The sequence below is a fragment of the Budorcas taxicolor genome, chromosome 2 (assembly GCF_023091745.1).
Source record: "Budorcas taxicolor isolate Tak-1 chromosome 2, Takin1.1, whole genome shotgun sequence".
NCBI classification, from domain to species: domain Eukaryota; kingdom Metazoa; phylum Chordata; class Mammalia; order Artiodactyla; family Bovidae; genus Budorcas; species Budorcas taxicolor.
The window spans coordinates 171,652,599-171,675,162 of record NC_068911.1 but is presented as its reverse complement, the minus strand read 5'-3'; the positions used below and the strand labels follow the sequence as shown (position 1 = coordinate 171,675,162).

Genomic DNA, 22,564 nt, shown 5'->3' with positions numbered 1-22,564 from the left:
CCCACTATGTGCCAGGTCACTTATGGGCACTGGGAAGGCAGGACCCTGCCCACACGGCACTGTCATGGCTGGCTACCCATGACGGACAGAGTGGCGGTAGAGACCAGTGCCACGCCCACCACTCAGTCAGCTGGACCATCCCCGAGAGGCAGCATGGCAAGAGACTTGGACTCAGATAGACCTGGGTGTCAGGGCTCAGGCTCCTCAATTTTAATTTATTATCGCTACTATTTGGGCCCTGCTGTGTGGCTTGCAGAATCTTAGTTATTGGCCCAGGAAGCAAACCTGGGCCCCAGCAGGGAACACACAGAGGAGTCCTAACCACTGGGGTGCGTGCCTGTGTGCTCAGCCGTGGCCGACTCTTTGCAACCCCAAGGACGGTAGCCTACCAGGCTCCTCTATCCATGAAATTTTCCAGGCAAGAATATTGGAGTGGGTTATCAATTCCCACTCCAGGGGATCTTCTTGACTCACATCTCTTGCATCTCCTGCATTGGCAGGAGGATTATTTTTCACTGAGCCACCTGGGAAGCCCCCTAACCATCAGACCTCTAAGGAATTCCCAGGGTCCTCAATTTTAAAATAAGGCAAACAAGCCTCATTGGGTGGCTTGAGGATGAAATAGGATGGCATGAATTTCATGGCACCAAGTCCAGCACACAGTGGGTGCTAAGTACCCGCTAAATCGCCCCTGACATCCCAGACCTGGGTGGTGCCCTGCCCTGGGGCTGGCAGTCATCTCCACAGACTGCAGGCCTGCTCCCCAGACTCTGGGCTCCTGTCCAGAGGCGTTGGCAGCTGCTGCCCTCTCGTGGGAAAGTGCAGGCACAGCCACCCCTGGGATCCCAGGGCCCTTGATATAACAGAAAAGAGGCCCAGTGGAACCAAGATTTTTGAGGACTTCAAAGTACTTCCTCAAACTCCACCCACCTCTATGCCCAAGGCCCTCCCCTACGTGCTGTTCTCCAGAAAAACCATTCCAGTGGCCAAGCCAGGTCCAGCAGGGGAGAAGGGTAACTCACAGCCAGCCTTGCCCTGTGCCTGGGGGCCGCCACCCCCACCCACCTGTGTATTTCCCTAGAGTCAAAGTTACGGTTTTTTCCAGTAGTCATTTTATGGATGTGAGAGTTGGACCATAAAAAAGGCTGGGCACCGAAGGATTAATGCTTTTGAACTGTGGTGTTGGAGAAGACTCTTGAGAGTCCCTTGGACTGCAAGGAGATCCAACCAGTCCATCCTAAAGGAGATCAGTCCTGAATATTCATTGGAAGGACTGATGCTGAAACTGAAGCTCCAATACTTGGGCCACCTGAAGCGAAGAGCTGACTCATTAAAAAAGACCCTGATGCTGGGAAAGATTGAAGATGGGAGGAGAAGGGGAGGACAGAGAATGAGATGATTGGATGGCATCACCGACTCAATGGACATGAGTTTGAGCAAGTTCTGGGAGATGGTGAAGGACACGGAAGCCTGGCGTCCACGGAATCGCCAAGAGTCGGACACGACTGAGCGACTGAACAACACCAACCAACCCACAGAAGAGCCTCTCTGAATCCTCCCTACAGGTGAAGAAGCTCGGGCCCCGCAGGTGAGGGTTCAGCGCTGCGCCCGTCTGTCCTTACACGGGTAGCTCCTGTCCCTGGTGAATCTGCAGAGGTGGTCTTCCAGCAGGACCATGAGAGAAACAGGGAGGGCTGAACTTGGGTAGTTTTCTGTTGCGCGATGACTGGAGACATTTCAGAAAGCAGGTCGGATAAGAGGCAGGGTGGGATGCGGGGAGACTGGGTACCCGGCCCGCCTCTGGCTTCCCTCGCATCTCCTCGCGGTGCTCGGCCTGGAAGTGCTCCCGGGCTCCTCCAGGCTAGGCGGGACGCGGAGGCCCGGTTTCGTTCGGGGAGAGGAAAGTGAAGGAAGGAGACACCGCCGGCCGGTAGGGTGTGTGGAGCAGGCGCCCCGGCGCGCCTCCCTCCCTGCACTCGCGAGCCAGCAGCGCCGCCGTGCGCCGGACCCAGCGCCCCCGCCCGTCCCGCCCCGGCGCCCAGGCCCGGCCCCGGCCCCGCCCGCGCCCGCGCCGCCGCGGCTCCGCGTCCGCGGCCACCCCGCCCGGAGCCGCCGCCATGGGCCGGACCCGGCCGGGCGAGCGCGGGCCTCCGGGCCCCGGCCCCGCCGCGCCGCCCGCGCCCCCGCCGCGCCGCGCCCGCGCCCTGGCGCTGCTCGGGGCGCTGCTCGCCGCCGCCGCGGCCGCCGCCGCCGCCCGGGCCTTCGGCCGCTACAGCGAGGCCCAGGCGGCCGCGAGGCAGGTCCGAGTCGGCGGGAGGGCGCGGCGGCCGGCCGGGGACGCTCGGGTGGGCCCGGGCGGCGGGGCTCGCCGACGGGCAGGGCTCCGAGGGGCCGGGGGCCGGTGGGGGACGGGGCGGGGATGGAAGGGCAGCCTGACCGGAGGGGGACGGGGCCGCAGGGCCGGGAGGGCGGCCGGGAAGGAAAGGCGGGGGCTCCAGAGAGCGGGCGGGCTAGGAAGGACTGACGGGGGTGAGCAGACTGGCCCCGAGTGAGGCCGGAGCTGGGACGGCTCCTAGGGGAGCGGGCGGACGGGTGACTAGGACAGTTCACCGCAGACAAAGCACTGAGCGCAGCTGGGACCCGAGCATCCGGGCGGGGCCGGGGGCGCTGGGACGGTGGGGAGGGGAGACCAGGGAGGACGATGGGTGGACCAAGAGGGTGACTCTAGATGGATCCGGATACGAAGCGGGCACTCGGAGAGGGGACAGTGGACGAAGGCTCGGAGTGTAGCAGGGACCGAGAGGGATGGGAACGGGGGACCTGGGCTCTGGGGCGTGCAGAAGTGGCATTTGGACAGATGTTTCGGAGATGGGTGGACTGAAAGAACTCGGGAAGGTGGTGGCGAGAGCGGTTTGGGATACCAGTGGGTATCCGGTTGCTCAACCCAGAGCCTCCTCCCAAGCAGGATTCAGCACTGAAAACCCTGGGGACAGAAGGCCTCTTCCTCTTCTCCTCCCTGGACACTGACCGCGACATGTACATCAGCCCCGAGGAGTTCAAGCCCATTGCTGAGAAGCTGACAGGTACCAGGAGAGGCTGGGGACCCGGGAGGAGGGACCTGGGGCACCGCCCTCTGGTTCTTGCTCTGTGTCTGCTCTGAGCAGGAGGACTGCCTGGAGTAGGAGGCGGCTGCCCTGGGGTTCAGAGATACTTTCTAGCGGGTGGTTTGGGCAAGCTGCCTCACCATGAGTACACACAAACAAAGACACACACACACAGACAGACACACAGAGACACACAGACACAGACACACATATACAAACAGACACACACACACAAACACAGACACACATGCTTGAGCCTGTTCTCACAGGTGAAGATTACAAGCTAACATTCTCTGACCCCTTGCTCAGGACCGGACATCACTTGAAGCACCTTCAGCTGCCCTGGGCTTTAGAGATACTTTCTAGCGGGTGGTTGGGGCAAGCTGCCTCACCATGAGTACACACACATGCACGCATACACACCCCTTTCCGAGCTTGTTCTCCTCACGGGTGAATATTACAAGCTAACATTCTCTGACCACTTTCCCAGGACCAGACTCACTTTAAGCACCTTCTGAGTTATGTCTTAGCAGTGCCTGTGAGATGGATGCTGACCTGATCCTCACGTGTATACTTTGAGAGACTGGGGAGAGGAAGGCTCTCCAGCCTGCCTAGGAAGGAAAGGTGCGAGGAGGGTGCAGGGCGAGGATTAGGGAGCCTCTGTCTTCAGGTCCTGCACCAGCTGATTTGAGGATTAGAGAAAACGTCTGCAAAGTGCAGTAGATGGTCAGTGGCGTGGTGTGTGTGCTCAGTTGTGTCTGACTCTTTGCGACCCTGTAGACTGTAGCCTGGTGAAGGCGATGGCACCCACTCCAGTACTCTTGCCTGGAAAATCCCATGGACGGAGGAGCCTGGTGGGCTGCAGTCCATGGGGTCTCGAAGAGTCGGACACGACTGAGCGACTTCACTTTCACTTTTCACTTTCATGCATTGGAGAAGGAAATGGCAACCCACTCCAGTGTTCTTGCCTGGAGAATCTCTGGGACGGGGGAGCCTGGTGGGCTGCTGTCTATGGGGTCGCACAGAGTCGGACACGACTGAAGCGACTTAGCAGCAGACTGTAGCCTGTCAGGTTCCTCTGTTCATGGAATGTTCCAGGCAAGCATACTAGAGTGGGTTGCCATTTCCTACTCCAAGGGATCATCCCAGCCTGGGGATTGAACTCGAGTCTCCTTCATCTCCTGCATTGGCAGGCAGATTCTTTATACCAATGTGCCCCCTGGGAAGCCTGGATAATCAATAGACAGGAGCTATTGCTATTACTACTAAATATTAAACTTTCCTGGGGAACTGTCAGATTCCTATCCTACTTTGTCACCTGTTTTTGCCTGGATGTAATTTGATTTCGGTTGTAAAGATGAGCTAAAGCATTCTAATGAATTATAAAATGTCTCTTCCACCACTCCATCACCAGCCTAACCTCTGTGTCCATATCTTGTGATGTTTCTTGAACTTCTGATCTTGGGCATCTACTTGTTACCAAGATCGCCTGGTGTAAGTAGGTCAATAGATGGGAAAGACAGAAAGAGATACCAGCTGCTCTCAGGCAAGTAAGCGCCTCAGGTCCGAGATGGGCTTTCTGTGTCTCAGGATGGGGTTGGGTAGGTCAGCTTAGTCCCGGCCCGGTGGCACAGTCCCTGTCAGAGAAGAGTCAGATGAAAAATGCTAATTTGGTGGAGCAGACGTGTCAGTGCCTCCCAGGGGCAGTCAGGTTCTGTCATGAAAGCAGATGGGCAAGTACACAGGTCAGTCCCGTGCGGATTTGCTTTGACTTCGTATTTTGCACGCACTGCTCCGAGCAGCCACACAGCCACATCCTTGTCCTTTTCTGCACCTGGAGAGCCAGAGTTCCCTCATAATGACATGTTGGCCAAGCTTGCTGAGCTTGGGGATGCTTTTAGTTTTTTTACACAAATCTTTTTCTCCATCGGGGAAAATAATCTCTCCCTGCATTACCACCTAAGCCACTGTGAGTACAAAACTGGACCAAGCTGTCGGATGAACAAAAAATAAAACCAAAAAGAAACACCAAATCTAAGTAGGAAATAGAGGCAAACAGTCCCCTCTAGGTGGTACAGTTATGTATGCCTAATTTTCTGCTTTGTAGCTTAACATTTTTACAAATTGTCTATAGTGAGCAAAGTTTACGTATAAGTTGGGAAATACAACTTTTTATTTAAAAACCAAAAAGCCACAACACGCAGGGCATTATTATTCAGAATTATCTGTGATAACAGTAAAATGATTGGATAAGGAAGCTGACCAGTAACCCTACATAATCCTGTTGCTCCGTTCCTCTGAGGTTTCCAGATTGCTGTTTGGAAATTTTGTTGCCTTGACTTAGAAATGCAGACGTAACTGGGATGCTTTGGAACAGGGGTTTCCATCAGAAGCCACTGGGGGTGGGAGGGTGGGATGCTAATCAAAAGCACACTTTCTCCAGTTTCTAGCCCTTGGAGACTGACCCAGTAGGTCTGACTCAGGGGGTTCTGGGCATCTGTAGTTTAAAAAGGCATCCTGGTGATTCCAGCGATTCCTGGGTAAGCACTCCTTTGAATGTACCCATCCAGTCTGTCGATCCGTCAACAAACGCCAAGCAATGGTCTCTGCCCCCAAGAGAGCAGTCATGGCAAGACCCACCCATGCTTCATTCCATTATCTGCGTCATGGGGCCCCTCCCTGCTATTTGAAAGACTACACACTTGGCAGGTCTCTGAGCAGGAAGAGATCCAATGAATCAAGTTCAGCTACTGTCAGTCCAGCCCCTCCTTATACCGATGGGGAAACAGGCCACCCAGGAAATCAGGGAAAAGCAGGTCTCCTGACTTCAGGATCAGCGCTCTTTCTGTGACACCAAAGATTGCCTGATTCCACGTTCCCTGACCTCTCCGAGCAGCCCTTGCTTCTCCATGAGACCCCCATGACCGGACATGCATAGTAGCATGAGCTCCCGGAAGGGCTGAGGGATTTGCCCCCCAAATAGTCCAGGAAATAGAGCTGACCTCACCCCAGAGATGAGCTGAGGGAAGGGGATCAGCCAGCCTGGCCTGGTAGAAGGAGCACACTTTAGGGTAAGAATTAGGTTTGAGCCCTAGCCCTGTGGATCCCCAACCCTGAAACCATTGGTAATAAGTCATACAGCTGATGTTTATTATGGCTTACTCTGTACCAGGCCTGGTGCTAACACCACCTGGATTACCTCATTTAATCCTCATAACAGGCCCCTGGGCCAACTACCACGCAGCTGATGAGGGGTGGGGCTGCTACTTGAACCCAGGTCATCTGGTTCCTGAGCCTTTGAGGAAACTTTGGAGATCTTAATGTTCCCAGAAGAGAGTTGTGGTTGATTGCAGGTTTAGGGTACAACAGGCCCACGTTTGAATCCTGATTCATACCCGGCCTGGCTGTGTGTCCTTGGGAAGTGACTTCAACTCTCTGAGCCTCCAGTTTCTCATTTGTAACATGGAATTGATAATACTGCCTCACAGGACTACTGTGAAACTAAAACGTGATATATATAGGAGAAATTGTATATGCGGGATATACTATGTTGTATACATTATACGTACACTTTGTATATCATATTGCTGCTGCTGCTGCTAAGTCGCTTCAGTCGTGTCCGACTCTGTGTGACCCCATAGACGGCAGCCCACCAGTCTCCCCCGTCCCTGGGATTCTCCAGGCAAGAACACTGGAGTGGGTTGCCATTTCCTTCTCCAGTGCATGAAAGTGAAAAGTGAAAGTGAAGCCACTCAGTCGTGTCCGACTCTTCACGACCCCATGGACTGTAGCCCACCAGGCTCCTCCGTCCATGGGATTTTCCAGGCAATAGTACTGGAGTGGATTGCCATTTCCTTCTGCAGGGTGTCTTCCCCACCCAGGGATCGAACCCGGGTCTCCCGCATTGTAGACAGACACTTTACCGTCTGAGCCACCAGCCCAAATAACTTCTGGGCTAGCCCAATACATATACAATTTATTTGTATATGTTTGATAAATGATGTAATCTATATTGTTACTTTGGTGATTGTTACCTGTTACAACCTCCCACCCCCATCCCTCCCAAGCATGGCTTCCTTAATCACTGGCCCATGCGGACCATCCTAGGAAGTAAGGCCCTGCCGTCTAAGGGAGGACCCCTGTCCGCTGGCCTGTGTCTCACAGGGTCGATTCCTACGGCCAACTACGAGGAAGAGGAGCTGCCCCCTGACCCCAGCGAGGAGACTCTCACCATAGAAGCCCGATTCCAGCCTCTGCTCCCTGAGTCCATGACCAAGAGCAAAGATGGGTTCCTAGGGGTAAGTTGGGGCAGGAGGGGCAGGGGGCCTCCCAGAGACAGGACCAGAGACGGGGAACCATCTGTGTGTACTCGCCTCCTGAGAATGGTCTGTGCTCTGCTCATCTTTCCTCCCTCCCTTCCCTCCCTCATCCAGTGCCCTCTGCACCCAGCATGCCAGGCCCTGTCCCACCGTCCAGGCCCCCAGTCTGGTAGGGGAGCTAGGAGGGATAAGCATGAACCCGTGACCCAGATGGCTTCCTAGAGGGAATGACCTCTGACAGCAACTGCAAGGGACGAAGGCTCAGGCCAGTGTCCACAGGGTAGGGAGGATCTGGCTGGAGGAAACAGCTGGTATGCTAGAGACCATGCTGATGCAGACAACTTGCTTATGATCGTTACTTTCTACAGGTCAGTCTTCCACTCCAAGGCTGCGATTTCCTCAGGGCAAGGCCTGTGACACACATTTGTGCATCCCCAGGGCCCTAGCACAGTACCTGGCCCCTGACAGGTGCTCTCTTGAGCTCCAATGAACTGGACCTGAAGTTTAGTCCCTGGCAGGGGCTCTGGAGTGGGGAATGACCCTGACAAGTGCCGTCCTAACCAGCCCCACCTGAACCCAAGGCCCTGTGGACAAGGTCTCAAACCCTCCCAGGATCTGGCATCCCTAGGCCCTGCTGCCTTTCCTGCTCACTCCCCCGCTCTCTCCTCTCAGCTGTCCATGGCTCCAGATGTCCAGACTTTCCTCCACCTGTGAGCTAGCTCACATGCTGGTCCCTCAACCAAGAACGCCTTTTCTCTTTGCCTTGCCCACACCTGCTCAGCCTTTGTGTCTCAGCTGAACCATCACTTCAGCATAGACAAAGGCCTGAAGGCAGGAGATGCCTGGCAGGACCCCGAGGGCAGAGAGAGGGGTTGACTGGACCCCGGGCAGGGGCATCCCTATCAGTGGGACTGGAAGAGAAGTTGCCTGATGGCCCAGGGGCTCAGTTGCCTGACTTTGGCCTTCATTCTGCAGCAGCCAAATACCATAGTGTGTTTTGAAATAGGAGACATCCCTCATCAGATCTAGGCTTTCCAGGCCGGCAGCTGGGAAGAAATGGAAGGGAAAAAGACCAGTTCCTAGGAGGGATGGGAAGACAGGAAGAGGGAAGGGGAGGCCTTGGTGATGGAAAAGAAGGACCACCTGAGGGATGCTGGGGAGGGAAGAAAGGCAGCACGGGGCTCCTAAAGGAAGGGGGTGGGGAGGGGTGGTTGGGGTATCTCAGGCTTCTGGCTGGTGGCCAGGTGCGTGGGGGACCCATCGCCTGATGGGAGCTGGAGGAGGGGCGCGGGTCTGGTAGGGAGGGTATGGGGCCAGTCTGGACTGCTGGAGGTGAGGTTCCTGAGGACATCTGGGGGAGAGTCCAGCATGGTCTGGGTGGAGAAGGTCCACCATTGATGGGCTGGAGTGCTGTCTGAGCAGATGAGTCCCTCCCACTGAGCGGAGAGAACCCGTGCAGGGGCCCACTTGCACTAACAGGGGAGGTGGGGTCTGGAAGACCCCAGCCCTGCCTCCCTAGCTCAGGCCCCACCTTGCAGGCCACTCCCCAAGAGCTCCGAAGCCTGTGAGCAGGACCAGCAGGCAGACAGGCTCCGCCTGGCCCCAGCCGGCCAGCCTTGCTTTGAGAACTCCCCTCGCCACCTCAGCTTGTGCGTATGCCAGCAGACCAAAAGCCCGGGTGCCCCTGCTGTCCCTGGGCTTCCTCACCCCCCTGCCTGCCCTGTTCTCTGCTCCCTATGCCCCGCCTCTCCAGGTCTCCCTGAGCCCAAGGCCCCTCACCAGGGAGGTGGAGGAGGGGACTTGTTACTGTCAAAGGTGGGACAGCTCTCTGGCGGCTGGGAGCCCTGAGCGGGGCCAGGCACTCACTGTCGTGGCAGCTGCTGTTGGTGACCGGTAAGGGCGGGGAAGAGCCACCGAAGGTGGGGCTCTGACCAGGGGACCTGTGTGGTCCAGGGCCTCCTCCTGCTCTAGGCCTGCACAGTGCCTGACCCCCCCCCCCGCGCCCCGCTGCCCGTCACTCATCCAACAGCACTGGGGTGGATTACTGATGAGGAAATGGCCAGGGGAGGCCTTGGGCCCGGGGTGCCCAGCCAGCATGGCCCAGCCTATGCTTGAAATAGCGGTGCCCTTCCTCCCCCTCCTCTGTGGTCTCATCCTGCCCCTGCCCCTAGAGATTTCACCCAAAGGTGGCTTCTGCTCCCCCACAGACTCCTGAATTCTTGTCACCCAGGATGTTAGCTGCAGGGAGGAGACTTGGAGGGGGAGCTAAGGGGGCAGAAAGCAGGGCAGGCGGAGGGGGTGAGGAAGCCCAGGGCGGGCCGGGGGCACACGGCGCTGGTCTGCTGGCTTATGCACAAGAGGGAAGTGGGACCTGGGCTTGAAAGGCGGGCAGAGGTGGTCAGGGCCTACCACACAGAGCCCCCCTGTTCCAGTCCTAGGTGACCCTCCTGCTGCCTCGATTCCCCTGTCCTCCCAAGAGGTGTCTGGCCTGGGCTGGACCCGAGGGGCCGCAGGGGCACCACTTCCCAGGCTGGGGGCTGGGAGGGGTGAAGTGAGCCTCAGCTCTGGCAGGACGGTACCAGCCAGACTCACCCCGTCCTGACCAGAGCAGGAGCCTCCCAGTGCCTCTGTTTTCTGGGTTCGGGGGTTGGCTCAGGGCTCAAGGAAACCTCCAGGCAGCCTGGGAGGTTCTCAGTGCCCAGCGTGCTGGCGGTCTCCCTGCCCCAGGTCTCCCGCCTAGCCCTATCTGGCCTCCGCAACTGGACCACGGCAGCCTCGCCCAGCGCCGTGTTTGCCGCCCGCCACTTCCGGCCCTTCCTCCCGCCCCGGGGCCACGTGGAGCTGGGTGAGCCCTGGTGGATCATCCCCAGTGAACTGAGCGTCTTCACCGGCTACCTGTCCAACAACCGCTTCTACCCACCGCCGCCCAAGGGCAAGGAGGTGAGGGCAGCCCCATGGCCCCATGCCCCAGCCCTGCACCTGGACCCCAAGGCGCCGGCCTGCCCCCTGCCCTGCACTCCTACCTCCGTCCGGCCCCACCCCTGGTCCAGGGCCGACACTCAGCCAGGGGAGCGGGGTCCCCGCAAGCCAACCCCGGGTCCCACTGCCCTCCCCGCAGGTCATCATCCACCGGCTTCTGAGCATGTTCCACCCACGGCCCTTCGTGAAGACCCGTTTTGCCCCTCAGGGGGCCGTGGCCTGCCTGACCGCCATCAGCGACTTCTATTACACCGTGATGTTCCGGTGAGGGGTCCTAGCAGCCCCATCCCTGCTTTCACCTGGGCCCGGGACTCCAGGGCAGCACGGAAGGGTACAGCCCCGGGAGCCAGGGCCAGGCCCTGCCACCACCATCACCACCACGTACCGCCCTGCGGGCCTGGACAAGCAGCTTTGCTCTCTGAGCCTCACGTTCCTCCTCACGCACCGGGGAGGGGGTGACTTCCTCCAGGAGGAAGGAAAAAGTGCTGAGTGTGCTTTAGCATGGGGCTGGTGGCCGTGACTGTCATCCACACGGAAGGGGGTGCATAAGAGCTGTGACACCAGGTCACACAGCCCCTGGAGAGGCTGTGAGAGCTCAGAGGAGGGTCAGCTATGCTTCCAAGGAAGGCGCAGGGAAGCTGGGCCCTGAAGGTAGGGCAGCGCCTTGTGGGCCTGCCCTTTCCCTGCCCCACACACTTCTCCGCCCCCTGCCCAGCCCTCTGCCCCACCCAGAGTCTGGCCATCCCTGTGTGGGTTCCAGGCTTTGGGGCAGAAGGGGGCGGGCAGGCAAGCTCTGCTCGGCCAGGGATCCCGCTCCCAGCTGGCTCCCTTCCCTCCAGCATCCACGCCGAATTCCAGCTCAGCGAGCCCCCCGACTTCCCCTTCTGGTTCTCCCCCGGCCAGTTCACCGGCCACATCATCCTTTCCAAAGATGCCACCCACGTCCGTGACTTCCGGCTCTTCGTGCCCAACCACAGGTGAGAGCCTCCATCCCACCCCAGCATCCTGCTCCCATGTGCCCCCCGACAGCTCCCAGAGTTCAGCCCCCCTCAGTCTCTCCCCAGAGCCCCTTCTCTTGGGAAGCACCTGGAGCTGACCTCGCAGGAGGCAGTATGAGGTGGTCGGGGGCAGGGAGGTGGTCATTCCATCATCCCAGGCAGCACCTGGGACACGCTTATGGGATGATGGAGTGACCAGCCAGCTCTGCGCTGGGACCTAAGGCACCAGCCCGCAGCCCCTCCCTGAAGCTGGAGCCCCGCTGCTCATTCTGCTGACAGACTCATGACCACACCTTGCCCTGGCACCCTAGGGAAAGGCTGGCAGGTGGGCAGGGGCCTGACTGGTGGGGGTGCAGGAAGCTTTCCCAAAGGAAGGGGCATCTGTGCAGCGACCTGGGGGCTGAGGAGGGCTTAGCAGAGAGAACAGCGCGTGCGGAGACCTAAGGGGCAGGCCCTCCTTGCCTGCAGTTGCTACCCCAGACCCTGGGTGGGGACTGAGGGCGGCTTCTGGAAGGGCTTGATGCCAGCCACCTGCCTGCCTGCTCCACCTGCTCAGGGTCAGCCTCTTGTCGGGGGAACACGGGGCGCAGAGAGCCTTTCCAGCTTTGTCCCAGATGGCAAACCCAGGGGGGCCTGAGTGACTGTACCAGGACGGTCCCCGGGCTGGGAGCCAAATGGCCAGAGCTAAGTCAGCTCTGGCACCAGTGGCTATGGGCAAGACCCTGGCCCGCTCCAGGCCTCAAGTTTCCTCATCTGCTAGATGGGGGGCTGGGTCCTAGGCAGGAGTGACAGGGTCGCCGGGACAGCCTGGGAAGAGAACCCAGGACCAGGAGCGACCTGCCATCCTCGTTCAGGGTTACCGAGGGCAACGAGGGGCCCATATGAAAATGATGAGGAAGGAGCAGCCCTCCTCCTCTCCCTTGCTCAGCAAGCATGTCCCTGTGCTGCGGGGGCTCAGCCCAGGGCACGCCTGCCCCCAGCCCAGGGGTGGAGGTGGGGGCCTGGATTGGATGAAACCGAAGGAGCAGGAGGCGGGGGTGGAGTGCCTGCTTCACCGGCCCAAGGTGGTTGGTAGCCTGCCCTGGGGCGCCCTCATGCGGTGGACCTGCGGGTTGCACATGATCAGGCCAGACTTCCCACTGGAGATGGTGGAGGAGGCCCGCAGCGGGAGGATGGTACCCGTTTTTCATTCCTGCCCCACTCGAGGTGCTGGGGGAGGCACTGATGACCGCTGCCTCTAAGAGTCATGGGTCGCGGGCAGTGCGTGAGCCATGGATGTGGAAGCCCTTTGTAAACTGTAAAGGCCTGGGTCGGTGGAGGGTGGTGTGGTCCTAATGCCTTTAGAAGAGGCAGCCTGGCGAAAGAAAAGGTCCCAGGCTCTGCCGTCAGCATCCCAGTGGCTCTGAGACCTTAGGTTCACCCTGCTGAGTCTCAGTGTCCTCATCTATAAAATGGGGCCAGCGTCAGGCTTTCGGTGAGATGAAGTCTGATGTCTGATGGGCTTTGATGATGGTGTTGTGCCCTGGGCGCCCTCTCCCGTCTCCAGGTCTCTGAATGTGGACATGGAGTGGCTGTATGGGGCCAGTGAGAGCAGCAACATGGAGGTGGACATCGGCTACATACCCCAGGTGAGCGCACAGGTGGTCCCTTCACGTGGTTAGTCATAGTCGTGTCCGACTCTTTGCAACCCCAGGGACTGTAGCCCACCAGGGTCCTCTGTCTATGGGATTTCCCAGGCAAGAATACTGGAGCGGGTTGCCATTTCCTCTTCCAGAAGATCTTCCAGACCCAGGGATCGAACTTGGGTCTCCTGCATCTCCTGCATTGGCAGGCGGGTTCTTTACCACTGAGCCACCCAGGAAGCCCCAGGTTGGAAGGTGGGGCTTGGTGGCAGGGCCCTGCCACAGAGTCTCTCAGCTTGGCTGCAGGGAGACCCAGCTGGCTAGGAGCCTCAGGACAGGGAATGACAGAGTTCCTGGCAGGCAAAGCAGGATCCTGGGAAGACACGTATTCCTGCACGCAGAGTCCAGCAGCTGCCATGGGCCCTCAGCTGGCTTCCCTCGGTGGAGCCCTGGCTGGACAGTGGGCTCTGTACCAGACTCACTGCACAGCCTTGACTGGGCCCTGCCCTTCCCTGGGCCTGTCTCCCTACCTCTGCGATGAGTGACGTGTCTCTGAGGGTCTCTCGGGGCCCCTGGAGGACTCTTGCCCCTCACTGAGACATCCCTCACTGACCCCTGGCCCAGATGGAGCTGGAGGCGCTGGGCCCCTCGGTGCCCTCCGTGATCCTGGACGAGGATGGCAACCTGATCGACAGCCGCCTGCCCTCAGGGGAGCCCCTCCAGTTTGTGTTTGAGGAGATCCAGTGGCAGCAGGAGCTGAGCTGGGAGGAGGCAGCCCGGCGCCTGGAGGTGGCCATGTACCCCTTCAAGAAGGTGAAGCAGGACAGCGGGCACAGGCAGGGGCGGGCTCCCTGGGGCTGGGATGAGAGCTGAGGAGCGGCAGGTGGGCCCTGGGCACCGAGTGCCAGGCAGGGCTGTGGCTGAGGCTGCCTCCCTGTGGGGCTCAGCCTGGACCAGGGAGCCGCCCCTTTGTCCTTCAGAACTTGGCAGAGCCATCCCCTGGCTCAGCATCTCACGCACACAACAAACATCCATGCATATGTACACACATATCCATACATGTGCATACACACACACACACATATCCACTACAAATACACACACACCCACATGCACATCACACGCTCAGCCCCTGCAGTGGGACCCTGGCCGCACACAGTAGCTTCTCTCTGTCCCCACTTGGCCCCAGGTCACCTACCTGCCGTTCACCGAGGCCTTTGACCAAGCCAAGGCCAAGAACAAGCTGGTGCACTCAATCCTGCTGTGGGGGGCCCTGGACGACCAGTCCTGCTGAGGTGAGGAGACCCCAGCAGTCCGTGGGGAGAGGAGGGCGGCGTTACTCCTTGTGGGTGCAGGAGGCTCTGAGACCACGGGACTCTGCTCTCAGAGCCCGAGGTTGCTTGAGGACCGCATGGGGCAGGGAGGTGGGGTGAGGGCTCTGGGGTGCTGTGCTGAGCTCCGAGGAAGCTGCTGGACTCAGGAGAAGGAGCCCAGCTCTGCCATCTTCAGCCAGGAGGCTTTGTCCAAGTGATTTTCCTTCCCAGACCTGAGTTTTCTCAGCAATAAAAGGATAACATACTTACCTCCCACCATTGTGAAAACAGATGTGAAAGTGTCCGTGCTCTGGAAAGTGTTGCACACAAGTGAGAGAAAAATAGTGCCAAAGCCTGGACACTTTTCACTTAATCAGAAAAATACAACAAAGACCCCCTGGTGCAAAGATCTCTGGGTGCCTGACAGGGGTTACAAAGAGGAGCAAACAGTGCCCCTGCCCTCGTCCAGCCAATCGACAAACATCCTGGATACCTCCTGTGCCTAGCCGTAGGCCAGATGCTGGGCATCCTGCATCGAGGAAGTCAGAAGCAGTCCCTGGGCTCAGGGAGCACACAGTGTATGCAGAAGGCAGACACTACAAGTGTGGCAAGTTTGCACAAGGCAAGGTCCAGAGTGGCACAGGAGTGTGTAACGGGGGGATCAGGGAAGGCTTATTTGAAAGAGTGACACAAGCTGAGACTCTGAAGGAGGATTAAGGGTTTGTCGAGTGACAGGAGGAAGTGTTTTAGATAAATAGAAGGATAGTCTGTGCAGAGGCCCTGGGGCAGCGTTTAGTGGATTTAAGAAGCTGTCAGTGTCTGCAAGCCCCTGGGCCAGGTGGGAGCCAACACCAAGTCTCAGCCCAGGATTCCAGTATGTTACTGATGTTAATTACAGCTACCAGGAATTCAGTACCTCTTCTGTGGCACTGTTTGAATCACTGTTATTTCACCTGGGTGCACAGAGTATTCTGTAGTCCCTGAGGTTTAGTGCTGATTGAAATCCCAGTGAGACATGTGGGGTCCTGGCCTTGCTTCTCCCTGAACAGGTTCGGGGCGGACTCTCCGGGAGACGGTCCTGGAAAGTTCGCCCATCCTCGCCCTCCTCAACGAGAGCTTCATCAGCACCTGGTCCCTGGTGAAGGAGCTAGAGGACCTGCAGGTGAGCGGCAGGTGGGTGGTAAGAGCCCCATGGGAGCCCCTGGGACAGTGGAGCCCAGGCGGCAGGAGCATATACCCACCTGTCCCCGCAGAACAACCAGGAGAACCCATCCCACCAGAAGCTGGCCGGCCTGCACCTGGAGAAGTACAGCTTCCCCGTGGAGATGATGATCTGCCTGCCCAATGGCACCGTGGTAGGTCCCCGCCACCTGGCCTCAGCCGCGGACAGAGGAAGCAGAGAGCCAGGGCTGTGGCTTGCAGACCTCATCATCCCGGTCTGACTCTGCCACCTCCTGGCTGGTCTCTTAGCCAGTCCGAGCCTCAGTTATCCCCTGATGTCCCCTCGGCCTGCCTGCAGGTGTCGGGACCTTCCCTCAGAATGGGGACCTCAGGAGCACTCTGGGGCACAGTCGGCAGCAGAGTGGACAGGAATGTGACCCAGAACGGAAGTCTCACCTCAGACCATTGCAGCCAGCCCTGGCGTGGCAGGGATGGGGGGTGGCAGGGGGCAAGCCTGGTGGCAGCAGAAAGGACCTGACACTACCCAGGCGGAGGCAAGACCCCCGCTCTCCCTGAGGGCCCCTGACAGAGCACTCACGTGCTCAAGCAGGATTCGCACATGAGACTGGTGATCACTAATGCTGATTTTTACAAACTGAGGCTCAGAAGAGTGCAGAGACGTGGCAAGAGCTGCATAAGGAAGAAGCATAGTCGGCTCTGAAAACAGGCGCCCACCTGTGAGCCTCAGCATCACTTGCTCTTCTGAGCAAGCTGCTGCTCCCTTCAGTCCTGGGGGATGGGCAGGGTAGGAGGTCAGCAGGCGGGGAGCAGCGCAGAAGCGAGAGCTGGGTTGGCCCAAGCATCATTCCCTTAGTCGTGTCCGACTCTGCGACCCCACGGACAGTAGCCCACCAGTCTCCTCTGTCCATGGGATCCTCCAGGCAAGGAGTGGGTTTCCACTCCCTTCTCCAGGGGATCTTCCCGACCCAGGGATCAGACCAGGATCTTATGCATTGTAGGCAGATTCTTTACCAGCTGAGCCACCAGGGAAGCCACCTGAGCCACCTGTCTCAGGCTCAGGGAAGGGAAGGCCTCATGGTATCAGCCAGATCACACTGGTCCATGGACGAAACCCCCTTAGTGGACCCAGCCCAGCAGGGCCCCGGGTGGCGGAGCTGGGCAGACAGGACTCCGCCTGGGCGGTGGGTGGCCTGCACTCTCCCGTTCATTTACTGGGCACCCGCCCTTAAGGTACTCACTAGCTGGAGTGGGAGGCTGATGGGGACACAGGCCTGGGCAGGCAGGTATTTTGACAGAAGTGAGTGTGGATTTCAGGGGTTATGGGATCAGAGACAAGAGGGTCAAAGGGCACAGAGGCGAGGTTGTGGGGAGGGGTGATATTGAAAGGCCTTAGGTTTTGCCTGGTGGGCGAGGTGTGGAGCCCTGGAGGCAGAGAGCCCTGTGAGCGGAGGAAGAGGGGAACAGTTCCCGCGGCGCTCATGCTCGCGGCTGCCCAGCCTGCCCAGCCTGCCCGTCATCTGCCCAGACGAGGAAAGTCGAGGCCGCAGCGGGCACTGGGCCCCCCACCCCTGCTCTCCTCACCCAGCTCTTCCCCCAGGTCCACCACATCAACGCCAACTACTTCTTGGACATCACGTCCATGAAGCCCGAGGACATTGAGAACCACGTCTTCAGCTTCTCGTCCACCTTTGAAGACCCGTCCACGGCCACCTACATGCAGTTCCTGAAGGAGGGCCTCCGGCGTGGCCTGCCCATCCTCCAGCCCTAGTGAGCCTGCCGCCGGTGAGACCCCAGCTGGACAGGGAGCAGGACAGGCCTCTCCTCCCGGGAGCGCCAGAGCAGCCTTCCCATGTGTCACACACCAAGCCCTTCGCTCCCCCGCTCAGGCTGCCTGGGGGGACCGGGGTCAGCTAATGGCGGCCATCCGAGCTTTTCCTTGGAGGTGGGTGGACAGGGGTCCTTGGCTGACCTTGAGTGCTGGCTGCCACCGCCAGCCTTTAACTACGTACCTGGCTCTGGTAGCTGCTTGAGACCCCAAAAGAGACGGCCTGGGGTCATCTCCTCAGACCTCCCCCACTCAGGCACATAGTCCTGGCCCTTGCAGGGCGAACAATAGGGAAAAATGGGTGCTAAAAAGACAGGGCCACCCCCCTCCTTACCTTCACCCCTTCCAAAAGAGACATCAAGAAGCCTTGGCCTGGGGTGGGGAGAGGCTGCCAAGGAAGCACTCCTGTCTGTCTGGAGCCTTCTTCCAGGCCAGAGGCCTGCCTGGCTGCCCTCCTGCGCCTGGGGTCCCCTGCCCAGGTGACGTCAGCATTCCAGAAGCTCTGAGCAGAGCCCTCCTTCAGAAGGGGAAATCGTACTGTACCCTGCTGCTCTCCAGACCACTCAATCCAGCCTGACGAAAGGACCCCAGAACCTGTTTCAGGACTTCCTGGAGGCCTGCTCTCTGGGAGGTTTACTGTGAAGGAGGCTTCTGCCCTTGACAAGGAGTCCACTGAGGCCAAGGGCCTCAGCTTCCCCTACGGCCTACCCCAGCATGGGTGACAGCGAGACTCATGGAGCCAGTGTCTCTGTAACAGCCCCCATCCGCTCCCCACCCCAGACCTCAGCTCCACAGAAACGTCTCCCAGAGGTCGCAGCCTCCCCCAGAGCAGGCACTGTCCCACCTCTCAGGCCGCCCAGACCAGGTTATCTACCGCTGGGCGGCCACCAACTCTCCTTGGCCGCTGAGTCCACATCCCGAGCCACTGACCATGGCCAGTCTTTTTTTTTTTTATATACATGCAGAAAGCGTTTTTATGTGAACTTTCTCACAGTTTATATGTATTTTTGATAGCCCCAGCACTGAGGAGAAAGAAGGGGGCGATGGTGTCCCCCCAGCAGCCGCCCCATGATGGCTGGATCTGAAAGCTTAGGTGGATCCAGCTTGATGTCTTTGCAGTTGCTTCTGTGGGAAGAAACATCCCCTTCTCTTCCTCCTTCTCGACCAACTTTTAAAAAATAGTCCCCAGAGGGTCCGTATACCCCCAACTGTATCCTTATCCTCCACTCAGACCCATGAGGAGCCCTGGGGCTTTCACGAAGGCCCCTTCTCACCCCTACGTATCCCGCCCCCACCCCCTACTCCCCCACCCCACTTGGGTCGGGGGGCTCCCCCTTCAGCCTGAAAGGGGAAGGAAGGCAAACATCTCAGATGCACTCCCCAGCCTCCCACCTGTGAGTCCCCCTGCTGCCACTAGAGTTTCCACACTGAGCCTTCCTCACAGGCTTGTTCTCGATGTTGTATTGCGTATCACGATAATAGCTAGTTACTGAGCGCTTTCTCTGCCTAAGGCACCCTGTTAAGATGACACGTATTTTCTCATTTACTCCTCACAACAAAGGACGCGAGGCGGGTAGCCGTCATTCCTGTCTTGTAGATGAAGGAACTGAGTCTCAGGAAAGCGAAGTGACTTGCCCAAGGCGACTCGGTGGTGGGCTTGACAGTCAGCCTGTGTCTTGATGTTGGGAGTGTTTCATCTTGTCCTTCCCACCTCTCCCCTGCCTGTTTTCACCGAGGCGAAAAAGAAAGCCTTTCATACCAAAATGTCAGGTTCCCTTGTCTTCTCTAGAGCAAATGAGGCGCGAGCCAGCAAGCTCGGCCAGGTTCTTTGTGTCCCTCCTGGGAGGCAGCTTAAAGGGAGGGAGGGCACTAAGCCTGTCTCAGTGCTTCCGTCTTGGGTGGCAGTAACCCATCCCACTAGCCACCTGGTGTCCGAAGACATTCAGCCCTCGCACCCAGCAGGCTCCTCCCCTCATGCTGGGCTAAGAAGGCCAAGGCCATGATGAGGGATCCTTGTCCCATGGAAGGCGATGCTTGTACTTCCTGCATCCTCTCCTGATGCCTCTGCCTGATCCCCTACTGTGTTCAAAGGCTCATGGTGGGGGAGGCCCCCAGCTGCCCTCTTGTCACCCCTCCTCCACTTCCCTCCTCTGTCCCCAGTGTGTCCTATAAAAAAATTGAAGAGATTAGGGTGGTTCTAAGTGCCTTTCCTTTCAGCCAGATGTTGTTCTGTTCTGTTCTCCATCTCACTCCTCTGCTGGAGAATTGATACTTTTGAACTGAGAGGCCCTTGGACCACAAGATCAAACCACTCAATCCTAAAGGAAACCAACCCTGAATATTCATTGGAAGGACTGATACTGAAGGTGAAGCTTCAATACTTTGGCCACCTTATGCAAAGAATGGACTCATTGGAAAAGACTCTGATGCTGGGAAAGATTGAAGGCAAAAAGAGAAGGGGGCAGCAGAGGATGAGATAGCATCACCGACTCAATGGACGTGAATCACGGAAGACAGAGGAGGCTGGCGTGCTATAGTTAGTGGGGTTGCAAGGAGCCAAATGAGTGACTGAACAACAACCTTTTTGGGAATTGGCAGATGGCCAAGTGAGCATGGCTGGAATCCCTCTGGGACTAGTTTATTTGTCACCAGAAGCTTGAGTAACTTGCTTAAAATAAATTTGTGATAGACCTAGAGAACTTATTATTTTTAGAATCTGGTGTTCTGTGTTGAGAAAGATTCTGAAGTTAAATCTATCATCAATTAGGTAATTTTTTTTTCTTTTTGAGGGTGTGAACTTAAGGAAAAACCTGTAAAAGAAGGATTGAAGAAGTTAGTTCAGCTGCTCAGTCATGTCCGTCTCTTTGCGACCCCATGAACTGCAGCACGCCAGGCCTCCCTGTCCATCACCAACTCCCAGAGTCCACCCAAACCCATGTCCATTGAGTCAGTGATGCCATCCAACCATCTCATCCTCTGCCGTCCCCTTCTCCTCCTGCCCTCAATCTTTCCCAGCATCAGGGTCTTTTCAAATGAGTCAGCCCTTCACATCAAGTGGCCAAAGTACTGGAGTTTCAGCTTCAGCATCAGTCCTACCAAAGAACACTCAGGACTGATCTCCTTTAGGATGGACTGGTTGGATCTCCTTGCAGTCCAAGGGACTCTCAAGAGTCTTCTCCAACACCACAGTTCAAAAGCATCGATTCTTCAGCGCTAAGCTTTCTTCACAGGCAATGGCACCCCACTCCAGTTCTCTTGCCTGGAGAGTCCCATGGACGGAAGAGCCTGGAGGGCTGCAGTCCATGGGGTCGCTGAGGGTCAGACACGACGGAGCGACTTCACTTTCACTTTTCACTTTCATGCTTTGGAGAAGGAAATAGCACCCCACTGCAGTGTTCTTGCCTGGAGAATCCCAGGGACGAGGGAGCCTGGTGGGCTGCCGTCTCTGGGGTCGCACAGAGTCGGACATGACTGAAGCGACTTAGCAGCAGCAGCAGCAGCAACTTTCTTCACAGTCCAACTCTCACATCCATACATGACTACTGGAAAAACCATAGCCTTGGCTAGATAAACCTTTGTTGACAAAGTAATGTCTCTCCTTTTTAATATGCTGTCTAGGTTGGTTATCACTTTCCTTCCAAGGAGTAAGTGCCTTTTAATTTCATGGCTATTGAAGAAGAAAGGGGAAAGAAAGAAACTTGAGCAGAAATAGAATCTGAAAGCCAAACCTTGGCCAGATCACCAGAGAAAGGCTCTAGAGCATAAACCATACCGCCAAATTGAACTGGCCTCTTGTACCTTGTATCAGTCGCTCCTAGGCTTAGAGGTAGAGTAACTTATTAGGTTAGAGCTTCCATTCTGAGAATGGGGCAGCTGTGAGCAGCCAGCACAGCTGCTGGGGGATAGAGTCATGTGCTGGGTAAAAGGGATCTTTGGGAAAAACAAAGACTGCAGTACCACATCCAAGGAAAGGCAGCTAGAATGGATTTGCAAGATCTGCCATTGCCCAGGATGGGAACGTGATGATTAAAGCAACAATTTCTCATCCTGGAAAGAGGGCTGGACCAAATTTCAAATTTTCATAATTTGCAGTATAGTGGGAATCAGGGTGGACACAGTCTCTGACTAGGACCAGCTACATAGTTTGCAGGGTCCAGTGCAAAATGAAAATGCAGGGCCCTTGTTGAAAAAAAAATTTTTTTGTTAATTTCAAGAGAGCAACAATAGGGCATTAAAGCAAGGAGTTTGTTTGATAGGAGGCCTGTGTGACAGCACAGATTCTCCCCACCATGAAGCCCATCTGTCCCTGGCAGCTGGGACTTTCAAGCTTAGAGGCCAAAGAACAGCAGCCTGGGAGCCAGGCATAGTCACACAGAAGTCAGAGGAGGGCATGTGACCCAGGCCTGGATGCCATGGTGACCAAGACTCCGGGGGGGTTGAGCACAAAAAGGGAGTGCGTGAGCGAGCCTGGAAGGAATGTGGGTCTCTTCTGCAATGCCTCTGGTGTCTTGCTTCTCGGGCTATCCATCTGAGCAACCAACTCACAATATATCATGGTGGGTATGAGTGTGTGATACACAACAGCTTAAATAAAAGAAAGCCACAAAGCACTGGAGGGCAAGAGGCAAGAGGAGAAAGAGACTCATTTCTTGGTGCAGAGACGACTGTAGAGGGTCTTGGCTGGGAAGCATAAACTAAAGGAACCAGAGGGAGATGGGAGAGGGGTTGACGACGGGGGACACATGTACACCCACGGCTGATTCATGTGAATGTATGGCAAAAACCACTACAATATTGTAAAGTAACTAGTCTCCAATTAAATAAATTCATTTACAAAAAATAAAAATAAATTGAAGGAACCAGAGTGAGATGAGGTCGGGCAAGCACTAAGCCTGGAGCCTTGAACGCCGGCGCGAAGCTTCTGAAGTTTGTAATCGAGGTGGGGACAGCAGACACCGATCAATTTGGAGGCGGAATAGCAACACAGATCCCTCCCAAAGGTTGGATTGGGACTAAGCGACGAGAGCGGTAAAGAGCCGGTTGACCTCGGGTTTCCCGGCACCATCAACTTTTTCCCCAGGGGGCGTGGCCTATGGTAGGCGTATCCCCTCTACCGCCCCGCCTCGGCCCCGCAGGATCCTCTCTCGCCCCACCCCCAGCAGGGTCCGCTTCCGGAAGACGCGCGCGGCCGCGGCTCGGCGCGCAGCTGCAAGGGATCGCTT

At 57.3% G+C, this 22,564-nt stretch overlaps 1 protein-coding gene across 1 annotated transcript; it reads left to right on the top strand.

Moving 5' to 3' along the window:
- The first annotated feature begins 2,117 nt into the window (after nt 1–2,117).
- On the top strand, nt 2,118–20,038 carry SELENON (selenoprotein N). Its single transcript, XM_052659168.1, has 12 exons — nt 2,118–2,300; nt 2,966–3,083; nt 7,269–7,402; nt 10,151–10,363; nt 10,542–10,666; nt 11,242–11,379; nt 12,947–13,028; nt 13,647–13,835; nt 14,212–14,317; nt 15,385–15,497; nt 15,589–15,690; nt 17,115–20,038. The coding sequence occupies exons 1-12, from the start codon at nt 2,118–2,120 to the stop codon at nt 17,283–17,285; spliced, it is 1,674 nt and encodes a 557-aa protein (XP_052515128.1). The 3' UTR covers nt 17,286–20,038.
- The last annotated feature ends 2,526 nt before the right edge of the window (nt 20,039–22,564 follow it).